This window comes from Prunus dulcis, chromosome 5, assembly GCF_902201215.1.
Source record: "Prunus dulcis chromosome 5, ALMONDv2, whole genome shotgun sequence".
In the NCBI taxonomy this organism is placed as follows: Eukaryota; Viridiplantae; Streptophyta; class Magnoliopsida; order Rosales; family Rosaceae; genus Prunus; species Prunus dulcis.
The window spans coordinates 4082822-4098509 of record NC_047654.1 but is presented as its reverse complement, the minus strand read 5'-3'; the positions used below and the strand labels follow the sequence as shown (position 1 = coordinate 4098509).

At 35.6% G+C, this 15688-nt stretch overlaps 1 protein-coding gene across 2 annotated transcripts; it reads right to left on the bottom strand.

Moving 5' to 3' along the window:
* Nucleotides 1-3622: 3622 nt before the first annotated feature.
* LOC117628345 lies at nt 3623-10660 on the bottom strand. Of its 2 annotated transcripts, XM_034360767.1 has the most exons (11): nt 10284-10660; nt 10099-10182; nt 9920-10001; nt 9726-9835; nt 8512-8597; nt 7855-8390; nt 7095-7755; nt 6763-6993; nt 6547-6671; nt 6321-6427; nt 3623-4287 (listed from the first exon to the last, which is right to left on the bottom strand). In XM_034360767.1, exons 1-11 carry the CDS (start codon nt 10479-10481, stop codon nt 3826-3828), a joined length of 2682 nt encoding a protein of 893 aa, XP_034216658.1. In that variant the 5' UTR covers nt 10482-10660; the 3' UTR covers nt 3623-3825. The 2 variants fall into 2 exon arrangements, with proteins under 2 accessions (XP_034216658.1, XP_034216659.1); XM_034360768.1 differs by lacking the exon at nt 10099-10182.
* Between the last annotated feature and the right edge of the window lie 5028 nt (nt 10661-15688).

Sequence of the window (15688 nt, the reverse complement as noted above, 5' to 3'; positions counted from 1 at the left end):
CAAAAATGAAAACCTATGAATGGGTCTCTCTCTCTCTCTCTCTCTCTCTCTCTCTCTCTTGTCTCTGTACACCAACTCAGATCTGATCTGGGGTTGTTTTTGTTGGGTATGGCTTATATTTGAATTGGGTTGGCTTGATTTGCGGGGCTACTTTGGGCTTGAAGTTGCTACTTTATGCGAGAGATCAAGGGGGCTGGGTTGAGGATGGGGGAGGCTGATATGTGGGTTGGAGTCGTGAGAGAGGCTGAATGTGGGTTGGAGTCGTGAGATGGGGAATGAGTTTGGTAATTGTATATGGACGGTTTTACCTCTCAATTTAATAATAAAATAGATAGACTTTGATGGTATGACCATCTTGATACCAAATGAAGAGTTGAAGGACTACTGAAATGAAAATTTTAGTTAGTGAAACAAAATGATACTGGAGCAATAGTTGGGAGACCATTTTGGTCAATAACCCTAGGAATAAAATAACGAGATATTATATACTAATTCTTAGCACTAATGATATAGATAAACCCAATACCATTAAATTTCTATAAACACCCCCAAAAATGATAGCCTGTCCTATTGAATTTAATTTTGATTATTAAATTACTTTGATGCTCTATTGAGTGTCTTGGGTTTTTTTTAATAAGATTTTAGGGTTAAGCTTGTTTTAAGAAATCGATGGCAGTTTTGTAGATAATGGATCCTATTTTTATGGAACACAACTGCCCATTATCAACCTCTTGCAGACGCGGAAGCCAACTAAGGTGCTGCATATAATACAACTTCTCCAATGACCAAATGCAATAACAAGTTGAATTGATCTGAATTCATTGGGTGTCTGGGGTTTCGAACCTCTGCCCACATAAGTAATGGTGGAATATCTCAACCAACTATTGTGGGAGCAAATTTCCTCACAAGAATATTTGGTTCGAAAGATTCCCTTTTCTTCTTCCCCGCCTTTTTCTCCCTGAAAAATAAAACAAATAAGAGGACCAAACCCGGGGGTGTTGGCCAAAGGCCCTCCGATGCCTAAGTCAGTTCAATCGATCCGTCGAGAAACAATAGCTAAAATAGGGTACGGGATGTGTTTAATGTGTAAACAGCGCGGCCGGAGCCTTATGTAAAAGAGAGAGAGAGAAAGGAGGTGGCTAGGGTTTGAGAGGAATTTTCTATAGAGTTTCAGTAGAGATTTCAGACGTACCTCAACCCTTGTGTGTGGCCATCCTTTTATAGTGGTCTTGGATGCTAGGGTTTCAGAGGAATAATTCCGTAGATGGAAGGGAATTATTCCTTCTCGATTTGGAATTGATTGATTAATTAGGGATTTGATTTATTAGGGTAAATCAAATCCCTAATTGTGGTAGGTATTAAATCAATTCCTAATTTGATTAGGTAACTCCTCATTTAATTGGGAATTGTAGTAGGAATCAAATTAATTCTCTAATTAATTAGGTAACTCTCAATTAAATTGAGTAACTCCCAATTAGGTTGAGTAATTCCCAATTAGGTCAAATAATCCCCAAATAACAGGAATCATTTGACCTAGGATTTTGATTTAATTCGGTTCCACAACTACGCTATACTCCAACTAACCTTTAATGACTACAATTCAACCTACTTTTAGGGGCTGGTTTTGGGAATTAATAAACCAATATTGGGTTTGGCCCGATATATGATTACGCATGTGTTTGTTCGGCTATTTAGCCTATACTTCAATTTCATTATTATTGTGGCTTGACTTTATTCTAAAATGGGGAAATAATTAGTGACATATGATTTTGATAAGTACTTCAAAGTGTTTCACCCCACCCAGCCCTCAAATTTTTTTCCTCAATTGATGGGCATTGGTGATATTGAATTAATATGTGTAATGTAATTAGTGGATATGTGCTGTGCTGCATGGCTTTGAAAGTAATTATGATTAGAGAGCGGTGCCAAACCTAGACCTAGGTTTAGTCGTTCTACTGATTAGAGCAGCTCCACTGATGGAGCCCAGCCTGAGGCAAGGGCAGAAAAAAAAAAAAAAAAGTCCCTCCAGCGTGCAGCCCAGGCCCGGGTTTAGTGTGGGACCCACCAACTCGGGCCAGCCCGAAGGCCAAACCAGCCCCAGGTCCAAAACTCGGTTGCTGACGTCACGCTGACGTCAGCTAGCTACAGTATCGCTACAGTGCCCGCAGTGCTACAGTGCTGCTACAGTGTCGATACAGTACCCGCTACAGTACCACTAAAAGTCCACGTGTCGCACTCTGAGCTCTCCGATCAGATTTTTTTTCTCCAATCCAACGGCAGCCAATTTTTGTGCAATAAAAAAATGAAAAAAATTGAATTTTTTTTAAAAAAAAAATACTCTTTTTTTTTTTCTATAAATACCAAAAAAATTTCCGATTGAGATATGAATTTTATAATAAATATTGATATGTACGAACCCAAAAATATTATCCGAAAATATTATCTAAATTAATTATTTTTATTAAAACATTTGTGAAAAAAACAAAAAAAATGAATAGTAATTGCCCTTAGCTAGGGCAACGGGTGGAGACACAATTTACTATTTGCAAGGGCAAGCACTATTCACGTGAATAGTGCTTGCCCTATCTCCACCCTTGCCATGGCTAAAGGCAAATGGGTGGAGTTGCTCTTAACCCTCTCTTCAATCTTCAATCTTCATGATATGCAAAGTTTTGGATCTTAATTTAGTCGTACATGGTGAGGTGTCAAATAATATTATGTCTACTTAAAACTCCCATCACTCTAAGAAAAGCCAATAATCAAGCCATGTAATTAGTTGTTATGACTACCATTGTAGTCCATATTGGTGGTCCCCCCATCCCTAAGTAGAAGCAATCAATAGGTGTGTCCCTATGAGCGTAAAAACTTATAACAGGAATTACACTGTTTTGTTATTTCCGGTCAATAATACAATGACACGTAAAAAAATTATTTGACTGAGAATAGCAAAAAATACCATCCGTCACTCATAATCACTCGCGTGCTCAAATTACACGTCCTTGCTTATTGGTTTAGTTTTATCATTGCAAGAACCACCTTTTGGGGTTTGCTTTCTATCCCAAATATGAAGGTTGGTATTTGACCCAATAAAAAAATTATGAAGTTGGCATGCCAACAAGGCTTAGCCTAGTGAAAAAGAGTCTTGACTTGTAGATCAGAGATCTCAAGTTTGAATCCCCACGACATTATAGTCGTGTGCGTGTGAGAAATCACGCTCCCCCCTCCAGTTTAGATCATCCCTTGTACTAAAAAAATCATGAAGTTGACATTAGAGTTCGAACTAGAAACAACTTATCTGCACGCAAATGCTCTTACTACTGAACTATGGACCCTGGCGATTTGAGTTTATTATTAATGAAAATATTGTTCTTTCAAAATATAAAATAAAAAAGAAGCCGCGACCAACCAACTTGCTAAAGTTAGCACATCTGGCCACACTATCAAGCGAACCCACATGACCAGTCAATAAAATAAACTCTGCAGACGCCATTGAAGAAGTTGACAGTAGGTATTTAACTTCAAGGTTCAAGCAGCATTTAACTTTATCATTTCTCCATAGGTATAATAGCTCCATTTTTTTTATTTTTTTTTTGCACACAAGAACATAGCAGGAAGAAATAAATTACTGAGAAAACTAACAAACCTTTAATTGTGAACGACGGAAATTGGTTTGTTATGAACTGGAAAGGATCACGATGGTTGCTACGATCCATGTACATCAAAACATCCATGTTATGCTACGGTACTATTAATCTACAGTCTACAGGGTTTCATTCTAGATGTGCATGCCTCTCATCCAACAGCTGCTTTGTTTCGATCCAATCTTCAGTACTTGTTTCCTAGAGGTGATGGCAGCGCAAGAGAAAGAGAAAGGGATGTTGAGACTTCATTGTCCTCGTCGTTAATGTTGTTCACCAGCTTGGGATTAGAAGTTCGATCTTCTTTTTGGTGTTCAAAATCAATAAATGGTGCCCCTAATGATAGCTCAATACCTGGAACTTGAGATTCTGTCTGATCCTTTCCTATAGTTGTACGAACTTGCATCTCCGTTGAAGAGACAGACATATCATAGGGTTTACCACATCCAAGATGATCCCCAGAAAAACCAGAACCACACACATCTGTTTGGAATGGAAATCCTTTATCTGAATACTTTGACTCATCTGTCTTGACCCTCTTGAGATCAGGCTCTTCATCAACGCTCACACTGTCGATGCTATATCTTTTACTACCTTGAAGAAAAAATCTGAAGTCCATCTCCTGCCTTTGCTTGGATTGTCCTCCTTTCTGCAGGCCAAATTTGGATGTCACAGCTAATTTGACTAGAGACTGATGTTTTGCTTGTGCTAGAGAAACCTCATGTACTTTTATAGAACACAATTTACAAAATAGAGGAATAGAAATCAATGAAGACAATACCAGTTATACATATATACCAATCATCAAGTACCACAAACTCTGATATATTTACCAACTCAAAAAATTGAATGCACCAAAGTTGACACTCTTTGCCAAGATTTAGCAAGCACATTATAAGTAAAAACCTGAGCAGACCAAATGAATGGTCTCGTTATTGCCTAGAAATTCACTCACCAATGTTCGCAATTGGCCCATCAACCAATTGAACACCAGCCCAGATGTCTAGTCGCCCAACATAGGTTACAGAGTTTGCTCTAATATTACACTTTTGAATCTTTCTCAAAAAGTTAATTTATCTGTCTTTGAATGCTTATCACAGGAAAAAATATAATGATAAAGGTACCAAAAAGATTTCATAAAAGTTAAATGAACTAACGATCCACAAGCAAGAAAATGGAAAGGAACAAAAGAGCACAAAGAAAACAAAGCAGTTTATCAAAATTCCTATGAAGCATCGAAATCACCTGATCCTGGCTACATAGCACAAAATAGTACAGAGTAGGATCCTTCGCCCACTAAGTGCAAATCCAAGGGGTCCATTTGACAACCATTACTATCTACTCATGATTTCACGACAATCATTGAGGTATCCCAAAAGTGGGCTATCAAGGATTAAGATCCCCTAGCGTCCTCTCTAGATTACTGTAACACCACATGGAGTTCTGTACTTGAGAGGAGGGAACCATGGAAGTAATATGGGATAAAGTCAAGCTCTAGAGATCATTATTGGCCTCAGTCATCTGAGTTTCGGAAAATACAAATTTTCTCTATTTTTGCAGATTGGAGAGCTCTGTTGTTATTTAAGTTTCTAGAGTGATTTTTTTATACAATATTTCTATATGATAATATTTTGTTTCTTTTGTTGTATTGTTTGGACTTTGCACTTTTTAATGGTTTCGATAAAATGGGGTTTTCTTTATATTTTTTAAGAAAAATTTTGTTTGCTAAATCTTAACCATTCTCTTTTAAAAATAAAAAAGACTATGTCACATTATTGGCTCCATGACATGATGTAGCTTGTCATTGGGGCAACGCTCCATGCATTACATATTCATGGGACAAGTTTGAATGATATGTGTGTCAAACTACGTAAAGTGCTCATATTCATGTCATGAAGGAGGATTGAGATTACAAAAAAAATAAATAAATAAATAAAATGGAATGCCTATGGAGCTTACAAGGATCTGAATCCAATCATCAAATTGCCAAATAAGGATCCAAATTCTAGTAATTAGAGCATATGAAGACTAAACCACATAAACCAAATTTTATTCTTTATAAAAGCTTTAGGTTCTTGTAATCTTGAACAGAACACAAAGCCATGGTAGATTAGCAACATTATCAGCAATCACGTTAGATTAATCATCTTTCTTTTTCTGTAGGGCCTACGCCAAAAACTTCTCAATTGGAGTCACATTAATTCAATGTCTTCTCATTATAATCATTGACAATTTCGTATTTTGGGTTTGACAAACTATAAATGTGAGGTAAAGTTATTATTTCTTTAGTGCATGTTCATCATAAAAGAAAAGTTTAAATTTATTTGTTTATCTATATGTTCATACATATATGGTTATCAGTGAAGGGATGATACTCTTAACTACAAACCCTGTTCTGCAAACAACTAACTATACAGTTGCTGATGACTCTGAAGGATATTCAAAGACCTCCATGTTCCATGATGCTAAAAGTGTCATAATTCATCGATCCTTAGTGTTTTTCCTTAATTATTATTTTTGTTTCTTCATTCTATACTTAAAAATTGTTATAAAGTTATTATCCTCGCCATATGATTGACAGCTAAACATGAACTAACAGCTAAAGCTTTGGAGAAGTGTATATATATAAAAGAAAGGAGAATGCATTAATAAGGCAATTAATCACTAACTAAATATACATACCAGGATAGAGTCAACTTGATTCACATCTCTTGAAGGCTGCATGAGTTCAGAGCAAGAAACCCTCCTCCCTCTAAACACACCCCACAGAAATAACATCCTATTCCAACCTGCCAAAGAATAAGATTACATTTACAGGGGAAAAAAGAATATATATATATATATATTTGATTAAATTGTGTGTCGAAAACCATCTTTAAAATATGCATGCACAATGGTCAATCCTTACATTGCGAATCCTCAGGAAGCATGTTAGATGGGAATATTAACAGTTCAACCCCATCAACATTTGCCCTAAGAGCCAAGTCATCCCTAACCATGCATTCCACCAAAACTTTGTAGTTTCTTCTATAGCTGGATAAATAGCATACAGAATTAGACAGATGGCCAGCATGAGAGAAAACTTTAATTTATTATTTTATTTAAGGAATAACATAAACAAAACCTCTCAAGATCTTCTGCGAAAAAGTAGAGAGCAATATTATCTTCTGTTGGATGATTTCGTACGAATTGAGTTGGCCATGTGCTCAAGCGAGGAACTTCCTCCACCAGCATTTTCTGAGGAAGCTTGGGTACTACTTCAAGAACTTTGGGTGAAGCAACAGTAGACAAATGTGCTTGCATTCCATCACAAGAACCAAGGACTCTTCCATTTCTCCACATTTCAAATCCACCTCTGCATGAAATGCCAGAAGCACATGCATCAGAACATACTCAAAAGGCAAGCCAAAGACCAGTGTACAAGAAAAGATCTACTAAAGGAGAAAAAGGCCATACTTCCATATGTAATCAAGCTGTGGGACAGCAAAAGCCAGAGAAAAAGCGTTTGAAGCGTTTCTCACATGAGGTCTTCCTTCCGAATGCAAATTGACATTAGAATTATTTTCTCTGATAGCAACTGCTGCTTCTATGTAATGATCAGCATGCTGTTTCGCATCACCAACCACTCTATTCTCTTTCTCATTTACATACCTTGAGCCTTCATGAGCAAGATGATTACTTGCTTCTGATAAGTTTTTCGATTTCCTATGGCCAGTCTCCAGATCATGACCAACAGGGAGTAAACTAGTTTGACCACTAGGTGCAATTTTTTTGTCACTCTGTGGCACGAGAAGCCCAGAACTATTCACTAAAGGGTTAAGTAGCTTGGCTTCATGCTTCACCTGAGTAGAGTTCTCTTGATTTGTAAACGTCGATTTCTTCGAGTCCTTGAGATGGTATGGCACTTTAACTTTTGTATCGGAACAATTTGAGCAGTTTGACCTGGCATTATCAAAGGACAAAGATTTACACATTGTGCCGGCAATATTTTTCTTTTTGTTGTCATCAGTAGCATTGTTGTCGACAAATTTATGCTTTTGGACACCACCTTCATCTGACAGTTTGCCCTTCACTTTTGAATCAATGATGTTGAATGATTTTGACTTCAATAGAGCACCTGTAAAGTCATGATTGAGAATTTATCATATGCAGTTACAATTCATACAAAATGTTGTCAAAAAATATCTATGGCCTCTAAGCTGCATAACAAGTATACCTTTTCTCAATTGCATCTGCAATCGAAATTTGTCTGATTTGTCTGATGTAATAGGCAAGTACGCATTTTTCAGATAACTGCTCGAAGATCGGTCACCAGAAATGACATCCGTGGTTGCCTTTATTTTCTTCTTATCTAATTCCTTTTTGGAAGCATCCTTATGCAGTACAGTTTTGCTGCAGAAACTAGGAACCCTGGGCAATTTCACACTTGTTTCAAGAGCCCTTCTTTTACTGACAGACACAGCTTCTGCATTGACTGTAGGTCCTTTGCCAGCAATGCTAGGAGTAGAACCAGCTTTGCCTGTTTTGATCTCAACTCTAGCACATTTACTTTTCATCGACAATCTGTTCTTGAACTCTGAAGCATCCACGTTTTTATAGTTTTTCCTTATACCGCTCAAAGATGATCCTTTTACGACCCTTTCAGCTTTTACATAGTTGTGATTTTGTTTCTCAGATTCTTCCATATGCATACAATCTTCACACATCCAGTCATCTCCAGGAACTTTTTCCATCATTACCTGCATGCAGTATCTGGTTGACACAAGAAGATAAGTTAAGGAAAACCATAGGCTTTCAAGTTCTATAGGGAAAAAAAAATAAACAAAAGAAAGCACGCAAAAACAAAAAGATCCAGAAAAGATGAGCTACATACATGTGCTCTGCCCCATCAATGCACCTGCTACATGTAGCAAGCAACTCCTCACGACCTGTATCCCCACAGATATCACAAACTTTCACCTGTTTTTGCATGACCCAAAGAAGGACGAGAAAAATGGAATCACTAAGATAATTGTTGCCCTATTTAATTGAAAAAGGGTAATTGATGCAATAGCAACAAAGAAAGAATAGTTTCCTACATCAACAGTGCAGTTTTATTTAAAGGCCAAACATACAGGAAGCAATATAAGGAAACAGGAGAATAATATAGGGTGAGGATTCAACAAGATAGCCATGTGCCAATTATCTATCAAACCTTTGCATCCAAATTAGTAACTGTTACTTGCATTCCAACAAAGCTAAAATCAAACAGAACTGCCAATTTCTTTCCCTTATTTACCACCTTATGATGACAATAACTAAATTTAGCACGTGTTCATGTGTGCGTGTACCCAGACAACTTAAGTAACAAGCTCTTTTCTTGAAACAAAAGAATAAAGGCATTATCAACTGGGCAATACTAATCAACCTTGTAATCATCTCAATATAGGACAAGCCTTGCTGGTCAATGCCAATCTACTCAAATAAGGCGGCTTAGCTGGACTAAACGAGATTGTCTACCAAAATAATCCCCCCACCACCACCAACCCATCCACTTCCTCCCTGCCTGTGCAGGTTTGCATAGAATGGGCTAAACATAGACTTAGTGTAAATCATATTATGACATAAGACCAGCAATAAGATACAGTTTTCCAGTCAAATGCACAGTGGATCAGATTATAAAAAGAAAGGAATATTTATCTGAAGTACAAAAATCTATGAGAACACATTAGGCACCACCACCTTCAGTACTTGATAACCACTATACACCTGTGCACCGTTTTCTTTCAAAAACAAGTTTGTATGGCTATGCAACAGTGGTGGCGGTGCATGGCTTTCTGTGGTTGCAAGTGTGTGCGTGGATATCTATCTCTGTGTCTATGTGTCCATGTGCAGTACTACTATCATTTGTCTTCTTGGGACAATGCTCCATTTATGAGAGGAAAATATGATGTCGAGGTTCACAACAACTTGTTCCTCATCATCTCAGGAATTCCAAAGTTTGCATATCAACATTTAAGGAAATTTCATGGTTCCATTCCGGTAAGATAGACAGGGCACAAGAAGCAAGTTTAGCAGTAAATTTTACCAGAAAGAAAAAGTACATACATCATCCTCCCCGACATCTGATCCATCATCACAGTTAACAGGCTGAGACTGCGAAGGAGCTTCCTGTTCCTCAACTACTGCATCACACTTTACATCATCTTCTTTTTTACCTGAAAAAATTCCAACTTCAATCGCTGGGCCTCCATCATTCAATTCAGAGTGAGTTTTCAGAGGTTCAGCATAACTATACATACCACCAATTTGATCCTCAACCCTAAAGGTTGCCATGCTGTTTGACAATGTTTCTGCTTGCTCCTCAGGCCACTTTGAAGGAAACTGAAGAAGAACCAGGAATTAAATTTCAACCTTAAATAATTTCTTCAAAAAGGAACAATTTTTTTCTGATTAAAGAAAATTAATCTAAATTACCCACCTTTAGGAAACCACGATTGGGGTCAATGTCAGTCAAAGATGAAATTTCTGACGAATTTGCTTTGTTTGAAAGAAACACTAATGCCTGTGAAGATTTATTTTGGTAAAAATTACTACTGGGCATTCAATTTCTTCTTCTCTTAAACTGATTACTACCATGAACAACTGATTTCTCAAAAGTCTTACCTTTGAATTTGACTCAAAATCTTGAGAAGTAGGAGCTGCCTTTCCCATGGAGACTTCGTCTGAAAACCCGTCAGTCTCTGTAGCCGCTTGTGAAAGTGAAGCCACTGGTTTGATATGCATACAAGACGAAAGTGAAGTGCTGCTGCACACATTGCATGTCCTAGCTTCTCCTCTACTTTTCTTAAATTTGTCACACATAACCGTCAAATTTGAGCAAATAAGTAAGAAAATACCATAAAAGGGAACAGCTGGGTTTCATATCCAACAAAAATCATATATATGATTTAAAAAGAAAAGAAAATAAGGGAATGAACCCGTCTGTGGGAGCAGGGTCTTCCTTTGTGTTGCTCTGTTCCTTTTTATTTTGACTCGTTGGGCCTGTGTGTCCCGTGGTTGGCGTTTGTAGTTTTTCTCTTTTTTTATATAAATAAATAAATAAAAGAAAAAAAAGAAAACAGGTCCTCTTTGCTAAGTAATGTGTGACTCGAACACAAACTCACACGTGTTTTTTTCCTTCACGTAATGTCATACTAAAATGCATAGCTTGTCCTTATAAATGATGCGTGCTTCCCCTTTTTTTCGGTTGTAAAATGCGTGCTTCTTTTGCTTGGATGTCTAAACACGAGACATGATGGAGGGTTAGTTTGTGATTGTTGTGATGTGAAAATAATTTCTGTCATATTTTTTGTATAAAAAAAAAAGTAATTTGATGTTTGATAAACTTCTTGTTAAAAGTGTTGGTACAATAATCAGTTTATAAGTGTTTGGTAAATTTTGTATAAAAGTGATATTAAGGGCATATGTTAAAATTATTTGGGATTCTATTCAATTGTATAGTAAAAAGCAAAGCAATTTTATTTTTACTTTCACTTATATAATTCTTGTGTTTAATGTGTTTTCTAACTTTCACACCTAAAAATTATTTTAATCATAAAATAAATAAAATATTATGTTAAAATTGTTAAATCATTGCAATATTTAGGTGTTATCAAGAATAAATAGTACATAAAATATAACCATGAACGAAAATTCAATCTCTTATGAATAATGTTAGAAATACAAGGCTTTATAAACTGAATTAATATATAATGTCTCATTCGTCCTCACAAAATACTAATACTTCCATGTAATTAATCCAATTTCATAAATAAAAACAAATGTAAAAGAATTAACGAAGTTTCAACAATAAGAACATAAACAAGAATATTCAATTTAAATATAATTCCATGTAATTAATCCCCAAAATTCCCTTACCTTACTTCCCAGCTAGCTAACTCTTTCCTTAAGCTTTGTCAGGCCCTAACAAAGTCCTTGAGTCTAAGCGTAAAAACACAAAAGAAAATATTTAGAATATTGAAATAAAAGATGACTGCTCACTATTTTATATAAAAACTGGGCTTTAAATGGTTTAAATGGACCACTTTGAACAGCATTATGGCTTACCAAATCTCAACGAAATTTTACAAATGAATAGTCATTTTAAAGTTTGAAGAATCAGCCTTTCAACCATATAAAAATTTGAAAAAATTTGGCAAGAATTCTTTTGTTATATACTTTGTAGGACATTGCTGATCTCTTTCTCTCTCTCTCTCTCTCTCTCTCTCTCTCTCTCTCTCTCCATATCAGTATCATAGAGAAAAATTAAAATTAAAACCATTGATTGAGCCTCAACGCAAGTCCAAATTATGGTGCAGTTTGAGAAAGATGGTCTTGAAAGAACAATATCTGCTATATGTTAATTTTTTAAGTGAGAGAAGATAAAATATACATGCATTTTATTTCCAGATTAAAACATGATAAAAGCATAAAACTTCCAGTTGAAAACTAAAGAATTTACTGAAGACACCCAAAACTATAAAAACTCTTACCCTTAAGCCTTCCTTCTTTCTTCTTTTTCTCTTTCAGAGTTCTTCCTCTCCCTCTCTTTCTTTCTATTAGTGAAGTGAGCTAAAAACATATATGAAAAATCCTTCTCTAACTTCAACTATTTAGGTGGAAAAGTCATGATTAAAACCTATTTCCACCTCCTCTTTATAGCTGGGATTACTCAGCACTCTAGCTGGGATTAGTCAACCATATAGATTGCTTACAGAGCAATCTAAGTTCATCACCAACAGCTACCTCCTCCTATAGACTCTCCACTTCTTACCTAGCCCTTCCACCTCCTTCTTAAATCTTGCCACCACCAGCTTATATAGCCTTCACTAATAAGCACCCTAGAGTGCTTACAAGGCATGGGGATATTTTTTGAAAGAAACAAAGTAAGAGAGAATGAAGAAGACAAGAGGAAGAATGAAATATTTGGCTGTAGGATTTTTTTTCGTTGAGAAAAAGCTGCTGTATCTCAAGTTACATATGAGACGAAACATTAGGCTCATTGTTTTAGGCTTAAAAGAAAATAAGTGGGTTTGCTTAAACCTAAAGACTTGAGCTGAACTTAAAGGACCAAAATGTTTATTTATGTATTTTCTTATCCGGATGTCCGCACGTTATTATCGTGCCGATGTCATTGTAAATAGGAAGGAAAGCAGGGAGGGATAGTAGAAAATATATGGTATTCGCACGATAATAACGTCCGGACATCCGCATAAGAGAATTTATATATATATATATATATATATATATATTTAAAAACATGTCTTTACAGCGCCTCCCAAACTTGATTTCCGCATAAACTGCAGTTCCTTTTGGTCTGTCACAATTTTAGTGTCGATTGGTTTTGTTGTGTTCTTTTTTGGTGGCACCGGCTGGTTGACATTTCTACAAGAGGTGGTGGCTGTGATATGGAAGCATGATCGGTCTTGGAGCAGTTATTGATGGATTTTTTGTGCAGAGATACAATCACAGCCACACCTGTACATGTCGCTTACATTTCCAATCATTCTCGTTGAAAATTTGGAGGTTTCCCGGTGTCTACACTTGACTGGAGCTGTTGTTGATGGTTACACATTCTGTATATCAGTTCGGAGAAGTTATTTGCAGTTTCACGGTTACTGCAACACCAGATAAGTTTGACTTGCTATCATTAACTATCTCATAGCCACATCAGCCTGACTTGGTCCCATGGAGTATTTTATTTTTCTTCCTTACCTTCAGGCCTCGTTTGTTTCACAGAATGAATTTGAGGGGAAATCATTTCCCATGTCATTTCCCAAGGGATGGGAAATGGAAGATTCATTTTAAATGTTTGGTAATACTGGGAAAGTAACTAGGAGATAACACTTTATTTCCTTTCCTATGTTTGTTCTAAGTAGGAATGGAAAACAAAGTTTGTATAAATTTTCAATTATACCCATATTAAATTAAATAAAAAAAAGAATGCATTTAATAATTCTGAATTGTTAATGGGAACAATAATATTGGTTCATTTCCCCAAACTTTTCCTTGAGGAGGGAAAACAAAACCCAAGTTGGGAGGATGGCTTCACTTTCCCTCCTATTTTCCTCAACGATTTTCCATGCATGGACTTACCAAACATAGGAAAGTAATTGATTTCTCATCCCCAAGTCTCATTTCCCATGAACCAAACGGGGCCGATGGGTTGTGCTTTCGATTTAGCCCATGTGTTGTTTTTTATTTTTTATTTTTTTAAGCTTTACTTTCACTTTTATTTTTACTTTTACTTTTATTTTCATGTATTCTTTTAAATGTAATTGCTTATCACCCATTGTTTTGTTTTCATTCTTATTTTTTAGTTCTTTCAAATGTAATTTCTTTTTCTAGTTTTATTTTGTTATTTTTTTTTTCTTTCTAATTTTCTTTTTCACTTGTAGGCTCTGTTTTTAGTCGCTGAATTGCTATTTGGTGTGGTCGATTAAAGAGGTTTCAAAGATTCCTCTTTTTGTTTTTTCTCCTCTCACATTTGGGTTTCGGATGATTTTGCTATCCTTTATACTATAGAAGCATCTACTCCAAAACAAAACAAAAAAATTACATACACGTTAATCATGTTGTCATATAAATTGTTCTGTGAATAAGGTGGTTTGTAGACGATGTTGCCAGTAGTGTGGTGGTGGTGGCGAGGGTTATCAAGAATAAATAATACATAAAATATAACCATGAACGAAAATTCAATCTCTTATGAATAATGTTAGAAATACAAGGCTTTATAAACTAAATTAATATATAATGTCTCATTCGTCCTCACAAAATACTAATACTTGGACCTAATGGTAGCTACCAGAAGTCAACTAATTTGCTACTTCTCCTTAATACAGTAGTGGTCCTAAGGTTTTGGAGGCTCTAGGCGAACTACCAAAATGTGGTCTTCTACTTCGATAAGTTAAAAAAAAAAAATATATATGAACTCAAAGTCAGAATTGTAACCTAAAAAAAAAAAAAAAACAAAATGTAATTCACATAACAACTTTATAAAATGCATTAAAACATCACTCGTCTTGCATTTTTCGATGCCAAAATATCAATCAACTTTGCATAATCAAGTTTTTCTACAAGACTTTTTCAATAGAAAATATAAGCAATATTCTTGTGGTTTATTACCTTCTTATTCTTCCTTGAAGATCGCTTCCTCTTGCAGTAAATATTCAATAATAAATTGCTTTTTTTTTTCTTCTTGTGTTAGAGCATATTTTCTTATAATAGATATAAGCACAAAAGAATGAAATCATAAATATATCTAATCTTATAATTGCATAAAATGCATGTATATTTTATCGTCTCTCACTTGAAAAATTAACATATAGCAGATATTGTTCTTTCAAGACCATCTTTCTCAAACTGCACCATAATTTGGACTTGCCATGTTGAGGTTCAATCAATGGTTTTAATTTTAATTTTTCTCTATGATACTGATATGGAGACGAGAGAGAGAGAGAGAGAGACCGTCCCGATCATATTGTGCAAAGATCAGCCATGTCCTACAAAGTATATAACAAAAGAATTCTTGCCAAAAAATTTCTAGTGTCTTGAAAGCAAATTAGGAGAGTCGAAATTACCGAAAAAAAGAAGAAGTTGAAAACAGCTAACTTACTAAATGAAACCAAAGAGGTCTGCAAGGTTCACATCTAAGTGAAGAGCAATAAAAATTGAAGAGCAAAAGGAAGAGAAGGAGAAGAGTGACTTCTGGCTTGGAGAGAGCTCGAAGACTCGAGGGAGGATAAAGACTTCCGAGAAGAAATAGCGTGAAAATATTTCGGGTTATTTTCAGAATTTTGTAAATTTCATTAAACTTTAGAGCTTGTCACACCCCAATTTTTTTTCCCCTTCTTATGGAAGTGTGAGGTAAAAGAAAAACTAAAACTAAAACTTTAAATAACAAGAAACATGAAAACTGAACATAAATCTTTATTTTAACCAAAGTAATTTACATTATGATTTTACAAGCAAAATAACAGGTAAGAAACACTCTCTTATTTTATTTTTTTACAACAAACGTCCAAAACTAT

Coding starts and splice junctions, on each gene's coding strand:
- LOC117628345 (XM_034360767.1), bottom strand. CDS start 10,481: ATGTGTGACAAATTTAAGAAAAGTAGAGGAGAAGCTAGGACATGCAAT. Junction 10,183..10,283: donor ATTTTGAGTCAAATTCAAAG/GTAAGACTTTTG, acceptor AAATCTTCACAG/GCATTAGTGTTTCTTTCAAA. Junction 6,428..6,546: donor GCTTCCTGAGGATTCGCAAT/GTAAGGATTGAC, acceptor ATTCTTTGGCAG/GTTGGAATAGGATGTTATTT.